The sequence below is a fragment of the Lissotriton vulgaris genome, chromosome 6 (assembly GCF_964263255.1).
Source record: "Lissotriton vulgaris chromosome 6, aLisVul1.2, whole genome shotgun sequence".
Classification (NCBI taxonomy): domain Eukaryota; kingdom Metazoa; phylum Chordata; class Amphibia; order Caudata; family Salamandridae; genus Lissotriton; species Lissotriton vulgaris.
Window position 1 is genome coordinate 1,003,424,800 of NC_141694.1, and position 25,093 is coordinate 1,003,449,892.

General features: G+C 47.9%; 1 protein-coding gene across 18 annotated transcripts in view; it reads right to left on the reverse strand.

The window, feature by feature from the left end:
- AFDN (afadin, adherens junction formation factor) overlaps positions 1 to 25,093 on the reverse strand; it is a 2,152,715-nt gene that overhangs the window by 335,978 nt on the left and 1,791,644 nt on the right. For all 18 annotated transcript variants that reach the window (XM_086927064.1, XM_086927054.1, XM_086927053.1 and 15 more), the window contains one exon: positions 23,448 to 23,636. In XM_086927064.1, the coding sequence (XP_086783190.1) occupies positions 23,448 to 23,636 (189 nt within the window). The remainder of the gene's footprint in view (positions 1 to 23,447; positions 23,637 to 25,093) is intronic.

The following is a 25,093-nucleotide window of genomic DNA, read 5'->3' on the forward strand; positions in this document are numbered from 1 at the left end:
GTGCGGCTCAACAGCAATGTCCGTGGCCGAGCCCGAAGGCGGGGCCGTAGAACCCATCGTAAGATCTTGGGTAAGGCCTAGTGGCGATCCCTCGACCGGAGCCTTATGAATTGGTACGGCCCCAGTGTCAGTTTGAGGTAGCTCTTCGTCCGAGCTATCCTCCATGGCCCTGAGGGCCCCATCGTCGTCTCCTACCTCGTCAACGTCTTCTTCAGCTTCGAACATTTCGGCGTCCGCGTCGTAGTCGTAGTCGACGTCCGTCGCGGGGTTCGACTCACTGATGTCCCTGGTAGATTCTTCCTCGACATCCCCAGCATCGAAAATGTCCGCAGGCGCCGGTGCAGCTTGCTGGGCCTCCTGGCGCGCAGCGCGTCGAAGCTTAAGCGTCTTCTTGGACCTGAAGCGGGAACAAGCCAGGCACTTGGCTTCATCATGGTCCGGCGACAGACACTTGCTGCACACCGGGTGGACGTCGATGTGGGGATACTTCGAGTTGCAGACGGGACATCTCTTAAATGGACTAAGGTCCATGACGAACAGCCGATAGGGTCTGATGCGTCGACTGGGCCTTCCGCGCCGAAAGCACGCGGGTGTATTGAATCCGGCTCGGAACCGAGCTGGAAGAACTAAGACCGAACGCAAGACTATACCGACGAAGAACTAAAGACCTTTTGGTCTTAAGAAAGTTTTTTATCGATTCCGACTAGAGGGAACCCAAAGACATCCGAACCCAATGGCGGAAAAAAACAATCTGAGGATGGAGTCGATGCCCATGCGCACTGTAGTCCAGGGGAGGAGCCACCTATCTCGTGATACTTCTAAGACTCTTCCAGGACAACAATGTGCAATCATCCGGACCCAACACTAGGCGGCGATCTATGCACAGATATGAATTCAGCAGCCCACATGCCTCGAACCTGCAGTTTATAACAATACAGTCTCCATCAAGAGACTTTAACAATGGACCAACCCAGCCTACCCGCCTTAAGAACAAAATATCCCGATAATGGGTGTTAGAAAAATTTGTATTCTGTGTTAACCAATAACAAACTTTGTTTTTCAGCTCAGTGTGTGATTCCTTTTGACCATCTTGCAGCGGGGGAACATTGGTGAGAATTGCCACATAAGGGCAACACTCCGGTGGAAGGTGCAATGTGATCCTATCATCTGGGCTAACTAAATTATTTTTAGGCCGCAAGTTTGATTGTGTTGTAGCGGGTGTTGTGGTGTTGAAAAATACCAACCCCTGCAGAGGTTACATGTGATGTTCTTGGCCTTGGAGATCCAGAAGGCAGACTTCGATTCCCTGCGTAATTTATGTGATTTATATACGTAGGCCCTGCTGGTTTCTGTTGCTCTGCTCTGGTGGCACTAGTAGCACTACTTAGTTGTTCTTTGCCTGCTGCACAAGTAGATTAAACGACACCCGGTGTCAAGGACCCCGTATTCAGGCCTCACTGGGGGACCCTACCTCCATCTACCCCCTCACATGTGTTACCACCCCTCGCTCTTCCCCTAAGGGATTGTCCGAGACCAAGCTGCAAAGTAATGTGACTGTTGACTCCAATTTCTCCAGTCTGGTAAGTATAGGAAGTACGTTTTTAGCTATAATTCCTTCTAAACGGGCAGCTCCGTAACCTGTACCTCTTTGACTATGCCTTTGGCAGCCCGAAGAAGAAAGCAGTCAAGTGTCGAGTTTGCAAGGATTTTTAGAGTAGCCATCTTTCCATCCCCTGATTTCAAACTAGCAGCTATCCCAAAAGGTTTACTTAATACCTGATGAAAGCTTACTTGAATGCTGCAAGGTCACAGATGATGATCTTGATGTCCCGTTGTATTCCAGAGGGCGAGACAGTATGGGCACCCAAAGAACCAAGACCGAAGACACCTGGCCCTGCCCTGCCATTGAAGGCCACAGACAGGCCCGCCCGGGAACGCTTGAGCGCTTTCCCGCGTTGCGGGAGCTTGTGCCCTGTTTTCAAGTGCATCCAGGCGCTGCGGCCTGACGCTGTATGTGGCGCCAGCAAGAGGGGCAGGCTGGTTGATGTGGTCCTTCCTGGACCGTGGAGTGCTGCAGTGGATGATTTCAATCTATATATACAAATTAAAGAGCTGTCCAACCTGCCAATATGCACTGTTGTGTTTAATCGCAAGGCTGATTGTGCCAATGAGAGAATCCGAAGAAAATGGCCAGCAATCATATGAACCAGGTCCAAAAAATTATTGATGCAGCCAAGGGCAGATAACCCAAATTTGGCTGTAAAATGAGAAGGAAATGCAGATTGAACGGTGTAGTGAAGGTAAATTCATCTGAGTGATATGCAATATGTTACATTTAAAAACTGGCCAATGCAATAAACTGCTTTTCAAATTTCAACTAATGCTCACACACTGCTCTTTCACAGCCCTGTTCCTCCTGCTCCTTATGCTCCCATCTACCACCTATCCGCTCTGTATACTCACTTCCATCTCTGCTCCTAGCCCTTCGACTCGCACACTACCCCCTCTGCACCCAGCCTTTTTCGTCTCTTCATCTCCCACAATGCCTGTGTTGCTCCCTGACACTTGAGCGTACACAATGCACTTTCAACGCCTTCTTCTACCACTTTGTTCAATTTGGTACCCTGCACGCATGGACGCATCTTCTCTCACGCACTGTCCCCATTCCACCTTGCCTATCTGCTCTATAGTATCCTCTCAGCTCCCTGAACCATCTGCTCACATGTTGCCCTCACTGCTCCTTGTTCCATTCTGCTAACAAAATACCCTCTTTACACACTGCCCTCTTCACACTCAGTGCCCTTCCGGTTCTTATCTTTTTTCACACACTAACACCCTGTACCCTGCTTTCTCTGATGACACATTTAACTCCCTTCCCCTTACACGTTCACACACAGATTGCCCCCTCTGCACCCTGAATTTCCTGATCTTACACTGCCTTCTTTGCTCTTGGCCTCTTCTTTTCACTACCTGTTCATTACCACCCTGACCCTTCTCCGCAAACACTGCCCCAACTTCACACTCTCCACCCTGCTGGTTTGCTCACACTGTTCTCTCTGCTCTTGTTCAGCTCCACAAGCATTAAGACACCACCCTCTGTTCCCTGTCACCTCCCATGTGCACTGCCTTCTCTGCTCCATGTCCCTTCTGCTGTTTACGCTCTACATCTTGCCTCTTCTGAAACCCCACTGCTGTCTCTGCATTCTCGAGTATTTGCTCCCTGCCCCCTTTGCTCACACCCTTCCTGCTTCCTATCCCTTTGTGAGATGTTGGCCTGATATATGATGTCTCCAATTCTGGGGGCACCTTGTATCAGTCCAAACAATCCCTTATGGTGATGGTTGTAAGTCAACCTTATAGACAAGCTATCCTAAGGGTAGCATAGACTAAGCAGCCTTAAAGGCTTAACTCAAGAGGGCATGTGAAGCCAGCTGTTTTACCAATCACAATCCTGTAATATCAAATGAAAGGACACCACACAAGTTATATATTCTAAAAATATATGTATTTATTCTCAGAATAATCCTTTATACTCTTTATGAGTCTAGAAGCACAATCGTTTAAACAAAAGCACAGTAAAACATATGAAAGTTGCACAATTATGGATGAGGCCCAGAGGCCACTCAAACCATATACTAGAATAGTGGTATAAGTATCACTACTCGAACAGTGGTAAGGCCTGAGGCCTTGGGAATCGCTGGGGCTATTCGGGACTAGCAGTGGTCAAGTCAGGAAAGGCCTGCGGGACTCGGGTGCAGCGCTAAAAGCATACACATGCACCAATGCAAAGTCAACTAGAATTACAAAACTTTAGACTTAGACACTAGAGGTGTATACCAATGCAGGAGCATCGGTGTTCACGAGTTACCTCACCCACAGGAAGCGGGTGCACAGGTGCCAAAGTGTGTCTGGTTTCGTCACGCAGTCTGATGGTGCCTGGAGATAAAGATACTGCAGGCGTCCAGAAGAGAGGTGTCCGGTTGCATCCAAGGGTGGATCGAAGATGTAGAGTACCTGAAAGCAGAGGGGACAGAGTCTGGGTCACTCAGCAGTGACCAGGAAGGAACCAGGCAATGACGGGCGCAATCAGGTAGTTGTCGTGAAGCTTGTCTCCGCTGCCACGTGGACTCTGGGGCACCGAGGATGTCCAGGAGTGGATCACGAGCTGTCCCACGAAGGCTCTCGCTGTCGGCGGTGTCGGCTTCCGGATTGGATGGGAAAAAGGGGGCCCCTACAATGTACTTAGTTAGCTACTCGTAGGGAAGGTAAACTATGTAGAGAAAAAGTGTAGCAAACTCCAAGGGCATAGATAATCCCTAGATCAGAATCTAAACAAAGTGATAGACCCTCCACAACATTCAAATAAATTTGATCGCGGACATTAGAAGCACCGACCGATCAGAACCCCCGTCCGAGCGCACGAGAGTCCAAAGACGAAGGTTATGGGAAGCCTGCCCCACGTGAACCTATATCTGGCGGATGCACTGATATCAATACGCTAAGTGTTTATATAATAAAATATTCCCATCCAGCACATGTGCCGGCGTCACTGCATCAAGTACATATTTACTACAAAGAAACTGATCACGACATTTGACATTTTTTGCGGGAATACGATCAGAAAAAATAGGATGTTGCCCTGAAAGATTGCAAATAATAATCGTCGGATATCTGAGAGTCAGGCTACTGGAATAAAGATCCTAAGGACACGTTTTTATCGTCAATTGACCTGACTCACTAAAATCAACACGTGACTAAGTGCGCTGAAAGTCATTTTGCAGAAATAAATCAGCATATCAGACTCGATACTAATGAAATAAAAACTGTCGCCATAGGAAGCGAAGTCTCTGTGTTGATTCGACAACTTGACAATTATTATGTTATATCACTTTCTCTATTTATATAAAATGTACGAATGACGGTCACCTGACGAAGGCCTTGGGCCGAAACGCGCGTAGTTCCATTCAACCGCATTGCCTTCACCAATTATTCCAACGACTGAATATCTCGTATATCACTGGGTTAATTTGTTTTTGAAATTGTGGTTATGTAATTTTTCTGTTTTCACTTATTGTCTTTGTACGTCTTTAGTTGTAAATAACCAATTTCTTGCTTGTGTTTGAACATTATGTATTATATATAAATGTTTTTTAAGTGTGAAAAATGAAATAAATAAGTAAATGAAATTTAAACAAAGGATAAAAATAACAAAAAAAATATACTATAATCAAAATAAAAAGATTGAAGAATTTTTGTATAACTCGCTGTTTCAGCACACATTTATTTGAATGTTGTGGAGGGTCTATCACTTTGTTTAGATTCTGATCTAGGGATTATCTATGCCCTTGGAGTTTGCTACACTTTTTCTCTACATGGCTTCCGGATTGGAGCAAACAAACCTTGGCAAGCGCAACCCACGCAGAATTCGAAGATCGCTTCTTACTCGGACCAGCAAGGTCAGAGCGGGTGCTCCTTTTCAGGGGAGCGAGGGCCAGTCCAGAGCAACCGGACTGGCAGAGCAAATTCAAAGGTTCGTCGGTACTGGGGCCACTAGCCAATGGGCAAGCGACCGGACCAACGCGTCGAGCAGCAAAATGCAGAAGGGCCCCACGCAGCACTCGGTGAGTGTGGAGGGGGTAGCTTTGGTGCAAAAGCTGCTCGGGCTGGGGCTTCTCAAACCCCAATGCACAGCGTCGAGGGAGCCTCGGGAGCTGCACGGTCAGCACTTCGTGGTTTTTCCAAGATGGCCGGCCCCACGCTTCAGGTCGCCTCCAAGGGTCTCAGATTCGCTGGGACTGTGGATCGGTCTGTTGGAAAACGGGAAAGCTGGGTCTTGTCGATCTCTGTCACTCGAGTTCCGGCAGGAACTGCAACAAAGCAAACAGTGAGGTGCTGGATGGTGCCTGTTTGCACAGGGTGGTCACTCCTTGCCCACAAGGGAGATTCTTCAGTCTTCCACGTATCAACGTTTCAGTCAGGATAATCTGATGTGCGCTGGCACTGCTCCCACTCTTATTCCAAATCTGTGGGCTGGATTACCTGCTAGGTCCCTCCTATGGGTGGGACCAGGGAAGGGGGTGGTTACACCCCTTTCCCTTTGTCCAGTTTCGCGCCAGGACTGGGGCTGGAGAGCCCCAGAACCGGTTTGACTGGATTATGCAAGGGGAAGCCTTGTGCTCCCCATGCAGTGTCTAGTTTCTTTCAGCCCTCCCTGCTCCAATCCACTATCTCCTGTCTGGGGAGGTGTAGCACCTCCCTGCGACAGGAAACCCTTTGTCCAGGCCTCCTCTGCCAAGTTTCGGTCAGCAGCAGGAGGTCAGACTCGTGTCGGTGGCAGCAGCATCCATTTTGTGATGCTGAGGCTCTGGTTAGGATTAACCGCGTTTCAGTAAAGTAACATGTCTTCTCCCTCTAGAAGGGTGGAATGCTACCCCCGTCGCCAGGACTGGCGAGGGGGTAGTATTCTAAATCGTATGACACCTTACACGACATGTTTTGATAAAGCCAAACCAAAGTTAGCACATAACCGCGATGGATTATAATGCATTTAAGAGTATATGGTATGGCAATATCCCAGAACAGCTAAGGGAGTTGGTCCCGACAGCTGCAGACAGGTCCGGCTCATGCTAGAGCATCATCTCACATAAAACCAAGCACTCTGCCTCCAGGATTGTTAAGGCCTGCCATAGGAGTGACTTATAGGTATATATGTGTCCAGATATAGGTTTAGATATAGGTATACTATATCTAAGCAAGGGGTGATTACACCACCTTTCCCCAGCTGAGTGATCAGCCAGTTGTGTCAATTTAAGTACCAGTCAGGGGGGGCAAAAGATATGCTGCAGCTCCTGGTAGGCCTTGGATGCACCTATGCCCTGGGCACCTATAGTGCACTGTATAGGGGCTGACAAGGTGTCCAGTACCAAATTGGTAATGTACCTAGGGTGCATGGAGTCCATTTTACAGAGAGAGCAGATAGCCTGGGGCCCTGATTAGCAGGGTCCCAGGCCAACTAAGTCGAAAACCAGCTAAACACTAGGCAAAAAATCTGGGGTAACCATAGTCCGGTATTACCTGAGAGGCCATATAAGGAGGTACCTGCACTAGCATGGTTACTCCCCTGTGTCATGGTCCACCAAGTAATCCCTCACCCTAGGGGTATCCGAGGGTCTCCACCATGGGGAATTACTACCTGTGGTGTGTTTAGGCAAAGTAAAAGTCTGGTGCTGAGATGGAGTACTGAAGTGAGGCTCCACTAATGTAGGGCTCAGCTTCCTCCAATCAATCACCTTCCACCATGTGTGCCTTTCTTTCCTTGACTGAGTTGCACTGTGCTCTCAGGGTCAACCTCTGGCTACCTAAAGCTGGAGGCTGGGTCCCTTTGGTTGGCTTACTGGTGGACAGGTCAGGTTTGGGGCCTTAGGGTCCCAGGTTTGGCTGTGCCCAACAGTGTCCATTTGCGGGAGGTCCCTAACTAGTGGTAAGGAGGATCCCTCAGGTATTTTTAAAGTTTTCACCTTGCTAGGGCTGCTAGCTTTGGTGCCCCTAATCTGCTGATGGGGGTGCTTTATTTGACAGGGGGCCCTTTGGGGCTCACTGTCCTTCTTGTCCTCTGCAGCCCTGGGCTGACTAAGGCAAGGTAGAGAGGGGCAGGTTACCTGCTCCAGACTGGGTCCCACCTGAGAAGGGTCCAGTGACATCAGAGGCTCTGTCAGGCTAGGCCTAACCACCTCTGGGGCAGTTCCTTCATCAGGGGTAAGATCAGTTCCCTGAGGAGGCTGATCATGTCCTAATGTCTGGTGGGAGGGAGATTCCTCTTCCTCCTCAATGCTCTCTGTTTGTGTGGAGTGATCCCTAGTTTCAGGCTTCACAACACATGAATCAGTTTGAGTTTGGGCTGTGGCCATCACAGCCCCACCAACCTTTTCAGGAAGGGACTCAGTTTGGGTATGGGCTGTTACCATAACAGCTCTGCTAACTTGTTCAGGAAGGGCTTCTGCTAAAGACGGAGCTGAGTTTTGCACAGCCCTACCAACCTTTTCAGGAAGGACATCTTGGATTGGGGCTGTGGCCAACACAGCCCCACTAACCTTTCCATGGACATTTACCATTCTAGAATGGATTTCCTGTTCAACCTCAGCCCAGGCTGAGATTTCCAAATCATTTCCAAGTAGACAATCCACAGGCAAGTTTGGTGACACTGCCACTCTCTTTGGGCCAATGACACCTCCCCAGCTGAGGTTTACTACTGCCATGGGATGATTGGTTTCTATTCCATCAATATTGGTCACCTGGTATGTGGCACCAGGTATAAGTTGCCTTGACAGGACTAGACATTCAGCCACCATGGTGATGCTAGCCCCTGTGTCTCTAAAGGCCTCAACTTTCCGACCATTGATGAGGGGCTCCTGTCTGTACTTGCTCAAAGTGTTTGGGCAAGCAGTGAAATTGGCAAACCCCATGCCATTGTCACAGACAAGAGTAGATATGATAGGGGACCTGGTTAGGCCAGAGTCCACCTGAGTTCCAAAAGTAAACCCAGCCAAATTTTGGGGGGTGCTCCCACCACCTGGGGCATTACTGCTGGCAGTAACAGGAGATGTTGGAGCTTTACTTGGAGGTATATTTTCTTTATTGCTATTCTTTGGACAACAGCTGTCTGTTTTCCAGTGGCCAGTCTATTTACAGGCATGGCAGTAAGGTTTCTTCTGGTTAGAGGAGTTGTTCTGGGACCCACCCCCATCCTTGGAGTTTTGGGGCCCTGTGGGAGACTTGTCTTTAGATTTATCCCCACCCTCCTCTTGAGCCTTGGAAGTATCCTTCTTTTGGTTATTACCCTGATTCTTAGGCCTAATCCTGGTTCTGACGCATTTGTCTGCCCTCTTACCCAATTCTTGTGGAGAGGTCAGATCTGAGTCCACCAGGTGCTGGTGCAAAGGCTGTTTCTGACAATTACTTAGGATCTGCTCCCTCATAATCAAATTATACAATCCTGTATAGTCATGTACTTTGCTGCCATGTAGCCAACCTTCCAGAGCCTTAGTAGCACAATCTACAAAATCAGTCCAGTCCTGATTCTGTGTCTTCTGGGTATCTCTGAACATTAACCTGTACTGTTCAGTGGTTAAGCCAAACCCATCTATTAAAGCACTCTTCAGGACAGTGTAGTTTTTAGCATCCTCCTGTCTAACAGTGAGGAGCGTATCTCTCCCTTTCTCAGAAAAGGAGAGCCATAAGATTGCATCCCACTGGACTTGAGGAACCTGCTGTACCATGCAGACTCTTTCAAGAGCAGTTATCCACTTGTGGATGTCATCCCCTTCCTTGTAGGGGGGCACAATCTTGCTCAGGTTTCTAGTATCATAGGACCTGTCTTTCTCTCTAGAAATTATGTTGCTTCCACCAGTGGAATCTAATCCACTCAATTTTTGTTCCCTTGCTAAAGCAAGTTTAGCTTGGGCCAAGGCTACCTCTTCCCTCTCTATCTGTGGTTGGACCGCCCTCATTCTGGCCCTATGCTCTCTTCTCTGGGGGGGGGAGTCATTCCCCTTTGAGATTCTCTTGAGGCACTAGAAATGTGAGAATCCCTTGAGGGAGATCTCACTCTTTATTGCCTGGAACAGCTCTGTTATGTACTCTGGGGAGGTGCTGGCCCTCTCCATTTCCATGTAAGAACATGTTGGCTTGGCTAAGCCTCCCAACTGGTACCTGGGTATCCCCTTGATCATGATCTGACTCTTCCTCTTCTGATTCAGGGTCCACCTCCACATCTTCTACATCTGGGGGGTGTTCACAGTCTCTGGGGGATTCACTCCATCTCCTGACTCTAAGGGAGCTACTCTAGCTTTCTCAAGATCATCCTTCTCCAGGATGGCTATCAGGATGGGAATGGTAGGGTTGTGACCCCTTTTCAGCCCCCTTGAAGTACACAAGGTACTCAAGTCCTTATGGCTGAGTTTGTCATAGCTGGAAGGTGCCTTGGTAAGGTCAACCAACACAGGCAGAGCATTGGAAGGCTCACCTGTGCCAGACATGACTGCTAGTGAGGTGTAAGTGGTGTACTTACCTACACTAAGTGTTTTCCTACTGTACCTTGCTAGTGAGTTGTAGGCAGGGTGTGCTAAGCCCTTTGATCTACAACTACTAAGTTCAGTAGAACCTAAATATGTAAGCTTTGTTTATATGTACCTAGGTACTTAATGTGATCTTTCAATTTGATAAAAAGATTGCAATGGTAAAACAACAGCAAGCTCAAATCCTAACCGCTGCACACCAATGTGAGAAGTTGGCCTGATATATGATGTCTCCAATTCTGGGGGCACCTTGTATCAGTTTAAACAATCCCTTATGGTGATGGTTGTAAGTCAACCTTATAGACAAGCTATCCTAAGGGTAGCATGGACTAAGCAGCCTTAAAGGCTTAACTCAATTCAATTCAATTCATAATCTTTATTCGATTGTAGGTTTTACAATCATAAAAGTGCATTTTATAAGCACACAATTAAAAACATTACACATAATTCATTTTTAAATGGCAAATAATGACACAGTAAACAGTACAATATATCAGACAATAGGAGCATGGGCAATATATGGTTAAAAATATAAATAACTGATCTTAAAAAGCACCAGCAATTTTTTGCAGCATGGTTAGCCATCCATGCTTTTCCTGAAGCAGATGGCTTTTTTTAAAAGTTACATACAAACAAAGTACAGTCACTATTCAGTAGTTGTAGGTAATAAAGTGTGGGTTTAATTTGTGTGAAACTCATTTTTTTAAGGCACGGTTTAAGGTATAATTTCCGTGGAGTAGAGTAATAGGGGCAAATAAAAAGGAAGTGTGCCAGATCTTGAGGAGACTTTCCGTCGCAGCCACAAGCTGGCAACACATCGCCCCGTTGAGCACCACTTGGGAATGCCAATAGGAGATGATAGAGGTCAAAGCGGAACCTTGTTAGCAGAAACCGTTCATAGCTAGACATAGGCCATGTCAGGTAAGGTTCTGTTTGCAAGCATGTTTTTAACAATAGATGTTTCCTAACACTGACCTTCTGTATCTCGACCTCTTCTCTGTCGGTACATCTTAACAAAACTATGGCATTCTTGACCAGGCTCACATCAGATTTTCTAATTGTGTTTGGGGCATAAAACAGATCCTGTCGACCAATTGCCGTTAGGCTGTCCTTTATATACTTTACCCACGGTACCTTAAATCTCCCATCTAGCTGTAAAGCTTCTTTCAGTAGGGCATGTGTTAATGGAATTTCATTGTTTAGCCAACAGTTCAACCAACATGTGACTGGGCTTACTGCTATTCTGTCACCTAGATAGGGGACCCCCAGCTCCTCGTGTACTGAGTAATTCCCGATACCCCTGGGCAGTCTTAGGATCTTTTTTAGGAAGTTATTTTCTGCGACCTCTAGGTCTTTAGTCTTACGATAGCCCCAGAGCTCACTCCCATGACAGGCAACAGCAACGCTTTTTGCCTGGTACAATTTAAGCAATGCAGCCAACGGGCAATTGCCGATTTTTTTTGCAAAGCCAAGGATGGCCGCATTGACCCTTGTTGTTTCTCCCTTCTTTTTGGAGACTGCTGGGCCCCATGATAACTTGTAATCTAACAGGACCCCGAGGTAAGAGAAGGAGTTGGTTGATGGAATTTTCTCCCCATTTATACTGAAATGGTCAGGTTTCAGAATACCCTTACCTGCTTTCATAACGAAGGACTTGGAGTTATTTATGCTTAAACCACGTGACTCCATAAATTTGTGGAAGGAATTTAATAGTTTCTGGAGGCCGATTGCTGTTCTAGAAATAAGAACAGCATCGTCGGCGTAGAGTAATACAGGTACCCCTTTGCGCTCAACTAAGGGGTAATCTGCTTCTACAAGTAAAAGAAATTCCTCCAGTTCGTTAATGTACAGGTTGAATAAAAAAGGGGCCAAGATACAACCTTGTCGGACACCCCGATTTATTTTAAATTCATCCGTTACGTTAAGGTCTTGGGAGTAACGGACGTTCGCCCTTGTGTCTGTATGCAGATCAGCGAGGAAATTAACAAGGTTCCTCTCTACACCCATTCTCAGCAGAGTGGCCCATAATAGGCTTCTGTCTACACAGTCAAAAGCGGACGACAAGTCCATAAAGGCCATGTAGACAGTGCCTTGTCTCGCCAATGTATACTTACTTAGAATAAGGTATAGGTTCAGACACTGCGTAATGGTCGAATGATCTGGTCTGAACCCGTATTGTATGGGTGAAAGGATATTATTTTCTTTAGCCCAGGTAGACAACCTGTTTAGAATTACACCCCCTACCACTTTAACTACTGAATTCAGTAAAGAGATTGGCCTGGAACATAACGGGCTACTGCGGTCGCCCTTCTTAAAAATGGGGACTATAGTCGAAAGACCCCAAATTCTTGGGCATCCAGTTGTCACCGCTGCATTTATTACAGCCGTGAGAACCGGAGCCCAGAAAGGGATACTAGACTTAAACAGGTCCGGCGGCAATCCATCCGGACCCGGGGCCTTGTTGGTGGTTAGACCCTGTATTCCCCTAACGGTCTCTTGTACTGTGAAACACAGTGGAATCGCAGTTGGAGTTAAAAGGTCAGAGACTTCCCGTTGCTCATTGCTCTTAAAAATTGTACTGAAATGGGACACCCACTCCCCCTCTGGGATGTTTGTTCCAATGGCTGTGTCATTTGGATTTTCAAACACAGGTCTGTTAATTATTTGCCAGAACTTGCTGCTATTCCCCAACACAGATGGGTCTAAAAGGGATTCAATAACGTTCGCCTTAATTTCCTTTTTTCTAATGGCTATTACTTTCTTATAGGCCAGGCGAAGATTTTTTATCAGTTCACGATCTCTGGGTTTAGTTTTTAATGCAAGTTTCAGATCCCTGCTTGCCTTTGAGCAGTTATGATCAAACCATTTGGAGTTATTCTCACTATGACCCTTTGTTGGCGCTGTGAGCATGGAGCCAATTTTGGCGACCAGCCCCTCGAAACTAGACAGAATGTTCGAGGGGATTGAATCAGGTGAAAGACAAACGGACAGCTCCTCTTCACATGCGCTAGTTATGTTAGTGTACAGGGTATCTTGATTTACCATTGACCATCTAATGCGACACCTGCCATTTACGCACCTTAGCATGCCATGAACGATGCGTGACTGTCGTTTTGCAATAAATGGTCCGCCCAAGTTCATAACAAGGGGATTATGATCACTGTATATACTGGTGAGAATAGAAAAATGCAAGACCCATTGAACAGCATCTGGAGATATTAATATATGATCGATAAAGGAACCCTGCCCGTGCCCTTTAAAGGTTGGGGTGTCAAAGATTTTTATATCGGGGACCAACGACATAGCTACAGTCAAATTGTGTTCATTCATTAGGTCGTTTAGGTTCCTGCCACCCCTACTGTGGGAGAAGTGAAAACCTTCCTCATTATAACACCCTAAAGACCCCATTGGCGTACTAGCTGGGTTACCACATGGTTGAACATTAAAATCACCTGCTATCAACAAATGCCGTGATACATTGTAAACATTTTTGCTCAGAATATCGTTTAGGGAGGCAATATTGCAAGTTTCATTACTACTGTTAGCATTATAGAAATTAACCAGTGTCAACACAATCTTGCCATTTTTTAAATCAATCTTCTGTAAATTCAAATTTACACTATGGAAGTTGCTTGTATTACATCGCAGACCTTGGTTAATGAAGATGGCCAAGCCACCCTTGGCTCTACCCCTGGTCGAGGCAACTGCTGGAGTAATAAAGCTTAGAAAACCCTCCATATGAACATTGTTATCCTCTATCCAGGTTTCTTGGAGACACACAATGCTAAATTTTCTAACAAATGTTAGCCATACTGGATCTCGTAACTTATTTGCCAAGCCTGCAATATTCCAAGAAATTAAATTTACACTGTCATTGAGAGCAGGGCAAGTAACAGACTCTCTGGTTAATTGGGTGGATGTTGAAGTAGGCAACGCTGCGCCTACCACCACCGGGCCCGCGGTACTCACTGCATCTGACTCCCGATGCTCGGATGTGTCGCTATTAACTAGCCTTATATCTGGTAGGGGTGTGGAGGGCACCTCGATTTCCCCAGAGAACACTGTAGATGGTACTTTAGGGGGACTACTGCTTTTAACAGCAATTGTTTGGGCAGTGTGTGAATTTTTATCATAGCAGCGACCCCCTAGCTTCTCAGGTGACCTTGAAGTACATGAAGCACTTACCCCACCCCCCATAGCTTCTGCATTCCTTAAACATCAATCGCAGTCCTCTAGGCCGCTAAAGGCCATGAACCTGTTGGAAAGCTCTAGAGGCGTAAATGGTAACAAATTTGACATGTTCCCATTGAAACCTGTTTTATGATTAAAAGGTATGGTATTCCACCCGTGTATAGCTGGTGGTGGAGCCAGTTGGTGCATGTATACAGGGTTTAGAGCGGACGCGATGTTAGGGAACTGGGAAGAGGAAAAGGTATTGTTATTATAGTATTGTGGGGGGAAGACAGTGGATCTGGGGTAAAAGTATGTCAGGGGGCGTGGTACTATGCAGTTCTTTTCATTTCCGTAAGGCCAATTCAGGATATGTTGTACGGCTTTCCTGTCTCTAAAATTTATGACCACGACATCGCCACCAATGTCCTTTGCTCTGCCCCCCAGCCAAGACAGGCGCCGGACATGGACTATCTCACCGTTTATCGCAATGGGTTTGGGTCTATGAAGAGAGAGCCAATGCGTTATTTTATTTTTTAGTTGTGAGTATCCCTCTCTTTTACCATTGGGCAGTTCTGGGACCCCAGTGAGTATGACCACGTACGGTAATGCTTCTGGGGGAAGTTCTGTGGGTGGTGTCCTAGACTGGCCCCCTCTTCCCCAGTTATTCTCCTTCCCTTCAGGTCTAAGGGATCTTTCCGGGAGAGTACTAGGTTCCCTGGATGGAATATTGGCGGAAGTGGTTGTTTTACTAGGTGGTAATAAGGTAGTAAGTTTACCCTGTGTAGCGGTTGAAGCTGTTGTTAGAGAGTTTTTACAGGTATTGCCGCCATGTGCTTTCGGTGCCTCATTTGAGGAATTAGGGGCAGCTGAAGTTGCTACAGCTACCTGGCTATTGCTTGTGCTAGGTTTAGATGGTGTGGGACCCACGGTATTTTTTAAGGGGGGTTGGGTTGTTGTGATGACTTGTTGGTGCTGTACTTTAGATTGTCCTTGTAGGCGTACAAAATTCCCTAACACAGTCAAATCCCCCTCAATTTTACCTAGACGTGCCTCCATCCCCCTGAATCTGTCTGACAAAGCAAGCATATAACTACGTATAATCAACTCAATATTGTCCAGAAGCGACTTGGGGGTGGCAGATTGCAAGTCCTCCTCCATCTGGATAAGAGTAGTATCTGGATCTGTAGATGCTTGAGGTAAAGATGTCGGTAAAGTAGGGCTGACTGTTATGGTTTGGTTAGTATCAGGAACTCCCATTGATGGTATTGTAACAGTATTCTTCTTTTTACCAAACTCGGTGTGACTTATTTTGGGCTTATTAACTATTATGGTTTTCCTTCTTCTTTTAGGTGGAGGGGGCCCATGCGTTTTATCTGTCACTAGCCTCGAGTTTTTGCCTCTTACGACTTTACCAGGCCTTATTGTAGGGGATATTAGGATCTTAGGGATGTTATTATGTTCAGTGGTCACTGTAGAGATGGTTTCTTGAGTTTGAGTGGGTGACAGTGCCGGAGCTAAACATTCTTGGAGGAGCAAGGGTACGCTGCAAGTCAGTAAGGTGTTGTCTACTGGAGTGCTGATCAAATCGTCGTCTAAAGAAACAGACATTATAGGTTCAGAAAATGTTCTGTTTTTTATGCGCTCAATAGAGCGACGGCGGTCTGCCCTCCTCTCGGCTAACAAAAGCTCCTTATTACCATCTACGGCTGGTTTGAGGAAATAGTCATCCAGTGTTCGGTTGATGATATTTTTGTCCAACCCCACTAGTGCAGGGCTTGTAGCCGCGGCAGCCATTCAGTGGTAAGGGATGTTCACGAAGTGGACACACAACAGAGACAGTTACTTACGTGGTCCTTATACCAGGGTCTCTGGCCCGGCCCAGCCTCTTCTAGCCGATGAGGGCCGTAGAGGGCCCGCCCTTTGCCCGGGCTTCGCCCCGGGCGTCCCGCTCGCGTCCCGCGTTACGGGCGGAGACCCGCTTTGTAGCGCCGCCTGGCGCTAGATGATGACGCGCTCCTATGCGCGATAGCGGTGCCCCCTGGGAATGCTAGTTCCTGCTACCTGCGGCGCTGTTGCTTCTCGCGTCCCGGCAGGGAGGAACCAGCAGTGTGAGGCGGTCAGGTGCGTGGGCGTCCCAAACAGCAGGCAAACGTTCTCCCTCCTCGTACAAGCCTCCACGGACCCGTCTGTGTGGTTTTGCAGTTCGCCCCTCTGGTCGGGCGGAGACCCGCTTTGTAGCGCCGCCTGGCGCTAGATGATGACGCGCTCCTATGCGCGATAGCGGTGCCCCCTGGGAATGCTAGTTCCTGCTACCTGCGGCGCTGTTGCTTCTCGCGTCCCGGCAGGGAGGAACCAGCAGTGTGAGGCGGTCAGGTGCGTGGGCGTCCCAAACAGCAGGCAAACGTTCTCCCTCCTCGTACAAGCCTCCACGGACCCGTCTGTGTGGTTTTGCAGTTCGCCCCTCTGGTCGGGCGGAGACCCGCTTTGTAGCGCCGCCTGGCGCTAGATGATGACGCGCTCCTATGCGCGATAGCGGTGCCCCCTGGGAATGCTAGTTCCTGCTACCTGCGGCGCTGTGGCTTCTCGCGTCCCGGCAGGGAGGAACCAGCAGTGTGAGGCGGTCAGGTGCGTGGGCGTCCCAAACAGCAGGCAAACGTTCTCCCTCCTCGTACAAGCCTCCACGGACCCGTCTGTGTGGTTTTGCAGTTCGCCCCTCTGGTCGGGCGGAGACCCGCTTTGTAGCGCCGCCTGGCGCTAGATGATGACGCGCTCCTATGCGCGATAGCGGTGCCCCCTGGGAATGCTAGTTCCTGCTACCTGCGGCGCTGTTGCTTCTCGCGTCCCGGCAGGGAGGAACCAGCAGTGTGAGGCGGTCAGGTGCGTGGGCGTCCCAAACAGCAGGCAAACGTTCTCCCTCCTCGTACAAGCCTCCACGGACCCGTCTGTGTGGTTTTGCAGTTCGCAATGGACTAAGCAGCCTTAAAGGCTTAACTCAAGAGGGCATGTGAAGCCAGCTGTTTTAACAATCACAATCCTGTAATATCAAATGAAAGGACACCACACAAGTTATATATTATAAAAATATATGTATTTATTCTCAGAATAATCCTTTATACTCTTTATGAGTCTAGAAGCACAAGCGTTTAAACAAAAGCACAGTAAAACATATGAAAGTTACACAATTATGGATGAGGCCTTGGGGCCACTCAAACCATATACTAAAATAGTGGTATAAGTATCACTACTCGAACAGTGGTAAGGCCTGAGGCCTTGGGAATCGCTGGGGCTATTCGGGTCTAGCAGTGGTGAAGTCGGGAAAGGCCAGCGGGACTCGTGTGCAGCGCTAAAAGCACACACATGCACCAATGCAAAGTCAATGGTGCGTAAGAGTTATAAAGTTACTGTTTTAGGAAGGTTCCGACTGGACTAGAATTACCAAACTTTAGACTTCGACACTAGAGGTGTATACCAATGCAGGAGCACCGGCGTTCACGCGTTACCTCACCCACAGGAAGCGGGTGCACAGGTGCCAAAGTGTGTCGGGTTTCGTCACACAGTCTGATGGTGCCTGGAGATAAAGATGCTGCCGGCGCCCAGAAGAGAAGTGTCCGGTTGGATCCAAGGGTGGATCGCAGATGCAGAGTACCTGAAAGCAGAGGGGACAGAGTCTGGGTCACTCAGCAGTGACCAGGGTGGAACCAGAAAGGAACCAGGCAATGTCTGGCGCAATCAGGTGGTTGTCGTGAAGCTTATCTCCGCTGCCACGTGGACTCTGGGGCACCGAGGATGTCCAGGAGTGGATCACGAGCTGTCCCACGAAGGCTCTCGCTGTCGGCGGTGTCGGCTTCCGGATTGGAGCAAACAAACCTTGGCAAGCGCAACCCACGCAGAATTCAAAGATCGCTTCTTACTCGGACCAGCAAGGTCAGAGCGGGTGCTCCTTTTCAGGGGAGCGAGGGCCAGTCCAGAGCAACCGGACTGGCAGAGCAAATTCAAAGGTTCGTCGGTACTGGGGCCACTAGCCAACGGGCAAGCGACCGGACCAACGCGTCGAGCAGCAAAATGCAGAAGGGCACCACGCAGCACTCGGTGAGTGTGGAGGGGGTAGCTTTGGTGCAAAAGCTGCTCGGGGCTGGGGCTTCTCAAACCCCAATGCACAGTGTAGAGGAAGCCTCGGGAGCTGCAAGGTCAGCACTTCGTGGTTTTTCCAAGATGGCAGGCGCCACGCTTCAGGTCCCCTCCACGGATCTCAGATTCGCTGGGACTGTGGATCGGGCTGTTGGAAGGCGGGAAAGCTGGGTCTTGTCGTACTCTGTCGCTCGAGTTCCGGCGGGAACTACAACAAAGCAAACGGTGAGGTGCTGGATGGTGCCTGTTTGCACAGGGTGGTCACTCCTTGACCGACCACAAGGGAGATTCTTCAGTCTTCCACGTTGAGTGGGATGTCGAAGGGTCCAGAGTTCTGTATCAAAGTTTCAGTCAGGATAATCTGATGTGCGCTGGCACTGCTCCCACTCTTATTCCAAATCCGTGGGCTGGATTACCTGCTAGGTCCCTCCTATGGGTGGGACCAGGGAAGGGGGTGGTTACACACCTTTCACTTTGTCCAGTTTCGCGCCAGGACTGGGGCTGGAGAGCCCCAGAACCGGTTTGACTGGATTATGCAAGGGGAAGCCTTGTGCTCCCCATGCAGTGTCTAGTTTTTTTCAGCCCTCCCTGCTCCAATCCACTATCTCCTGTCTGGGGAGGTGTAGCACCTCCCTGCGACAGGAAACCCTTTGTCCAGGCCTCCTCTGCCAAGTTTCGGTCAGCAGCAGGAGGTCAGACTCGTGTCGGTGGCAGCAGCATCCATTTTGTGATGCTGAGGCTCTGGTTAGGATTAACCGCGTTTCAGTAAAGTAACATGTCTTCTCCCTCTAGAAGGGTGGAATGCTACCCCCGTCGCCAGGACTGGCGAGGGGGTAGTATTCCAAATCGTATGACACCTTAAACGACATGTTTTGATAAAGCCAAACCAAAGTTAGCACATAACCGCGATCGATTATAATGCACTTAAGAGTATATGGTATGGCATTATCCCGGAACAGCTTAGGGAGTTGGTCCCGACAGCTGCAGACAGGCTCAGCTCATGCTAGAGCATCATCTCACATAAAACCAAGCACTCTGCCTCCAGGATTGTTAAGGCCTGCCATAGGAGTGACTTATAGGTATATATGTGTCCAGATATAGGTTTAGATATAGGTATACTATATCTAAGCAAGGGGTGATTACACCACCTTGCCCCAGCTGAGTGATCAGCCAGTTGTGTCAATTTAAGTACCAGCCAGGGGTGGCAAAAGATATGCTGCAGCCCCTGGTAGGCCTTGGATGCACCTAGGCCCTGGGCACCTATAGTGCACTGTATAGGGGCTGACAAGGTGTCCAGTACCAAATTGGTTATGCACCTATGGTGCATGGAGTCCATTTTACCGAGAGACCAGATAGCCTGGGGCCCTGATTAGCAGGGTCCCAGGCCATCCAAGTCGAAAACCAGTTAAACACTAGGCAAAAAATCTGGGGTAACCATAGTCAGGTATCCACCCTCCTACACCCTTCTACTAAACAAAGTATCCTCTCAGCTCCCAGGTCATTCTGATGACACAGCATTGCCATCTCTGTTCCCTGCACCTTCCGCTTATAACCTGCCCCCTCTATATATACACTCTCCACTCACCTCACACACTACCATTTTTGCAACTTCCACTCATTTCTTATAAACTGCCCTCTGGGCTTCCTGGTCCTTGTGTTTGCACACTGCCCATACTGCATCATGGCCAGTCAGTAAATGCACTGCCCTGCTCTTTTCTACTCTCTCAGCTCACACATTTCCCCTGTAAATATGGGCCTCCCTCTGCTGAAATATGACTGCGGCCCAAGTCACAGGCCCAAAAGATACTCTTACCTATGTCTTCAAATCATCATACTCTAGAAAGAGTTTAAAAAGCATAAACCCTGAAACATCTTAGCCAATGATTAATGTAGTGATTTCCGTGTCAGAAAGAAATCATGATTGTTAGACCTGGCACCATTGGCGTGGGTCTCCCTTCCATTTTTTTGCTATTGCCTTTAATGTTTTTGCTGGTTTTAGATGCTATTGGGCACTGTGCCACTGCTGTTCAGTGCCACTGCTGTTCAGTGCCACAGTGCAAGTGCTCCCTATGGTAAATTGATGTATGGATTAGTGACTCTATGATTGGCTTGATTGGTTTACTTGTCAGACCCTAGTACAGTGCACTGCGTATGCCCAGGGCTTGTAAATCCAATGCTGCTGGTAGGCTTGCAGCACTGATTGTGCCACCCACCGGAGCAGCTTGTAAAGTGTGTCTCAGGCCTGCCATTGCAGAGCCTGTGGGCAGTCTGGTACTGCCATGTTGACTGGGCAAGTGCACCCACCTGCCAGTCCCTAAACCTTCCCTTTTATACATATTAGTCACCCCTATGGTATGCCCAAGGGCAGGGTGCATTGTAGGTAAACGGTAGGACATGCCCTGATGTGTGTGGCATGTCCTAATAGTGAATTACAGCCATTTTCGTTTTTCACTATTGCAAGGCTACCTGTTCCCCATAGGCCAGAATGGGCAGTTTGATTATAACATTTTATAATCCTAACTAACCCAGGGAACTAGGTGGATTTTCGACTTTAGTAGGCCTGAACTCAGAATGATAAAATACATCTTTCAGTGAAGTTAGTTTTAAAATTCTGTGTTTGAAAATACCACTTTTAGAAAGTAGGTATTTTCTTCCCTAACTATCCAAGCCTGCCTCTGCTAGGGTGTGTATTCCTTGTCTTGAGTTTGAGTAACAAGGGCTGGGGGATTCCAGGAGACAGGGTGGGTCAGCACAGAGCTGAATAGAGAGATCTGCATGCAGATGGGAGGGAGGAGTTGCACCTGGGACCTGAATAGGGCTGTGCTTTTCCTCCAATGCTGGCTCCACCTCCTGTGGTGTGTCTGATGTCCCTGGCCTGCACTGTCAAAGGAAGAGAAGGATTCCTGTAAACAAAGTGCTCCAGGACTGACCAGAACTGGTTTTGACTAGGCAAAGACCTCTCTGCCTTCAGAGAACAAAGAGAAAAGTAGTATAAATATTGGGACCCAGACCCAAGAACTTTAGATCACTTCTGGGAATCAAGACGAACCTTTGCTGAGGATAAGAACCAGGAAGCTGAAGGAGGAGACTACCCCTGGTGCTGTGTGTTTGGGGCTTGGCCTGCAGTGGTTACCTCATTGCCAAAGAGAGGAGAAAAGGACAGTGTGCTTTCTATCAACTTTAAGAAGAATCTCCAAGGGCTTGCTTGCCTCCTGCCTGAAGTCTCAGGGATACAAGACTTCACCAACCAGCTCCCCGCTGAATTCCCTTGCTGGGAATTGAAGTGCCTGCTGTTGTGCTGGGCCTTCTGAGAGACTGCGTGTCACTGGGAGCGAGATACAACGCCGAGGAAGCGAGCCGCCGCTGTCATCACCACATCGCGAAGCACGGCGCATTGCCAGAGAAGCGGGACACCGCCACAGAGGTTGCTATTGCATCACCGGAGAAGCGCGTTGCAGGGCCTGTCGCCACTACAAAGATCGAGTCGCTGCACGGCCGTCGGGCGTGCACGCATCACATCAACATTGTCGCAACGCAACCAAGTCTCCATTTTGTCGCATAGCACCAGAGAAGAGCAGAGACCAGAGAAGAGCATTGCATTGAGGTGCCATCTTGTCGCATCGTACTGGAGAGCAGTAAGAAACCGACCCATCACCTCCCCACACAGTAAGGAAGTGAGCATCAACTCCCCTGCGCAGCAGTAAGGTACCGACGCATCCACTCCCCTGCGTGTAAGGAACCGACGCATCACCTTCCCTGCGACCCTTTTGTTTTCTTTGCGTTACGCATTCAAGGTACATTGAGAGTAAAGTGTTGCATTTGCAACTTGAGAGAACTGAGCTATTTTATAACATTTTAAAGTCAATTTTTGAGTACAGTATTGTGGATTTTTGTTGTTTGGTCTTGTGTTAAGTCTATATAAAAATACTTATTTTTATCATACAACCTGTGTGGTGTCCATCTGTAGTGTTGTCACTGTATTTCTGTATGACTTCACAAATGCTTTACACACTGCCTCTGAGATAAGCCTGTCTGCTTGTGCCAATCCACCAAGGGGGTGAGCAGGGGTTATTTTAGGAGTGTAGCCCCTTACCCTGACTAGACGCAAGGGTCCCTATTTGGTCAAAGGTACCTACCGCTGCCAACTAGAGACCCCCAAATCTAACAGTGTTACAATGAGGTTTAGCTTTTTTGTAAGGCTGGTTTCAGCATTTCTTTTTTAGGTCGAGCATTCAAGACCTCTAGTATATACTTTAGTATATACTTAGATACTTTAGTATATACTTATATGTGTATGTACTTTGTGGGCCCTGGAAATCAGCCCTAGGACTTGTCTGCTTCCACTTTGGGAATTTCTTTTTCTGTTTAACAGCTTCTAGTTAACGGTCTTGATAGAAAACGACCAGCAATGGTCAGTAAAATACCAGAATCACTTTAGCATTCTCTAGATTCCAGTTCATAGAAATTGTCTTCAACGAGCACCCGTATACAACAATATTTTTTTCAAATCTTGTATTTTCAGTGATATGACCACTGAAAGCCCTGATTTTATATTAGAAACAGACCTTCGGACTATACCATTTTTCCGCGGAAAGGCAATATTTCACTCCATGTGTTCCTATACCTTGGCGCTTACTTTCCCTCCATGTTAAAGAACAGTAGATGATTCAGCACCCAGGCTAATGTGCTGCATAGCTAAATACATTTAAGGCCCCAAAGGCAAGACCGATTGCATTGCAAATGCCTGTTTTCCAAGAAAGCTGAAAGGTCATTTTTTGCTGTGACATCTGTAACAGGGGTTCTTGAGGAAAAATCATGCTCTGTCGAATATATGTGTAAAAAGTAGCCTTTGTGCTCAACCAAAACTAAAGTGGTGCTCATCCAAAACCAATCAAACTATTTTCAACAGTAGCACCAATGAAAACAGTAACTCTGCAGATACAAAGTAAGAAAAAAGCGCTAGTCAACTAATGCTAACATGTCTAATAGAAAAATAAGAGATTACGTAAAGTGGTGGACACCGAAGATGAGATAGGCGTTTTCTCAGTGAATTGTGCTTTATCTGTTTCTAACCTGAATGGATGTATTGCTAGAGTGATTGCTTTCCCCATGGACCTGTGACTTTTCATCGTAAACTGGCCACTGAGTGTGAGAAGGTCCTACTCGGTCCTGAGACTTCGAAGCAGGAAAAGTGAAATATTCACGAGCATAAGTCTGTGTTGGAATAGGGTAGGCCTCCAGTCTTGACGGTGGTTGTTCTTCCTAGAAAAAGTGAAAGATAATACAGCATTCAATTACTTTATTTCGACATCAAGTCATAAACGTTTGCATACAAAATGCCAGTGGTACTGGAGTTATACAGTAAAGTGCGAGTCTTAAAACGAGGCCTGTTAAAATCATAAAAATGTGCAATATTAATGTTTCAGGCTCCATCATTTCTACATTCTCTCTTGACAATCCAAAGAACAGTGCAATTTATGCACCAGCCTATTGTAAGCCAGTAAAATGGATGACATCAGTATTCAGTTGACCTTCCATAAAGTGCATAATCGTGCAATGAAAATATTTACACTTAAATACAATCAGCAGTTGTTAGCATTTGTTTTTTCTCTCCAGTTCCATCCGATGGTTCATTTGATGCACAAGTTACTACTTGTGTAACGATATATCTGTAAGAGACATTAGTTAGTGATAGATTCCTTACCTTAGAATATCCTAGGCGTCAGACTGGATCCGGAAATTTTTGCGTAGCAGTACCCTTGCGCGTCGGTAGGCGTCGTCTGCGGCTCCGCGTCCGTCGTCGTGGGCGTGGGAGTACTTAGACGCCGCCTCCGCGTGCGGACGTCAGTTCTTAGACACAGCTTTTCCGCCCCAGGAACGCAGAGCTATACCAAAAACCAACACTGGTGCCTTGAAACTAGGGCCCTGAAAGGGGGATGACCTTAACCCTAGATATCGGTTTGCAGAACGGGTGGGTCGGTAAGGAATCTATCACTAACTAATGTCGCTTACAGATATATCGTTACACAAGTAGTAACTTGTGCATCTGAAAGAGACATGTTAGTGATAGATTCCTTACCTTCGAATAGATACCCCAGCAATATCAACCCCGGTGGTGGGTCCGCGAAACAATATTCACACCAGAAAGTCCTGGAGGACGGAACGGCCAAAAGAAGCCATCCCTCCGGACTTGGCTGTCCAGGCAATAATGTCTTGCAAACGTGTGCAGCGAGGCACACGTAGCTGCCTGGCAAATGCCCTGCAAGGGCGCTCCTCGGCCCAAGGCAGTAGTAGTAGCCGTGGCTCGAGTGGAATGAGCCCTCAGCCCAACAGGGGGTTCCTTCTTAGCCAAGGAGTAACCCGCCTGATCCACTGCGAGATGGTCCGCTTGTGTACCGCTTTTCCCTTCTTAGCGCCCACGTAACCAACAAAGAGTTGGTCATCCACCCGGAATTGGCGTGTGCGATCCAGATAGAAAGAGAGCGCATGTTTTGGGTCCAGACGGTGGAGCCTCTCTTCCTCTCTTGAGGGATGCGGAGGCGGAAAGAAGGTGGGCAAGGTGATGGATTGCCCGATGTGGAAGGCTGTGACTACCTTGGGCAGGAAAGAGGGCCTTGTCCGCAACACAACCTTGTCCGGATGGACCGAAAGGAAAGGAGGTTTACAGGATAGGGCCTGGAGCTCACTCACTCTCCTGGCAGAGGTGATGGCTACCGGGA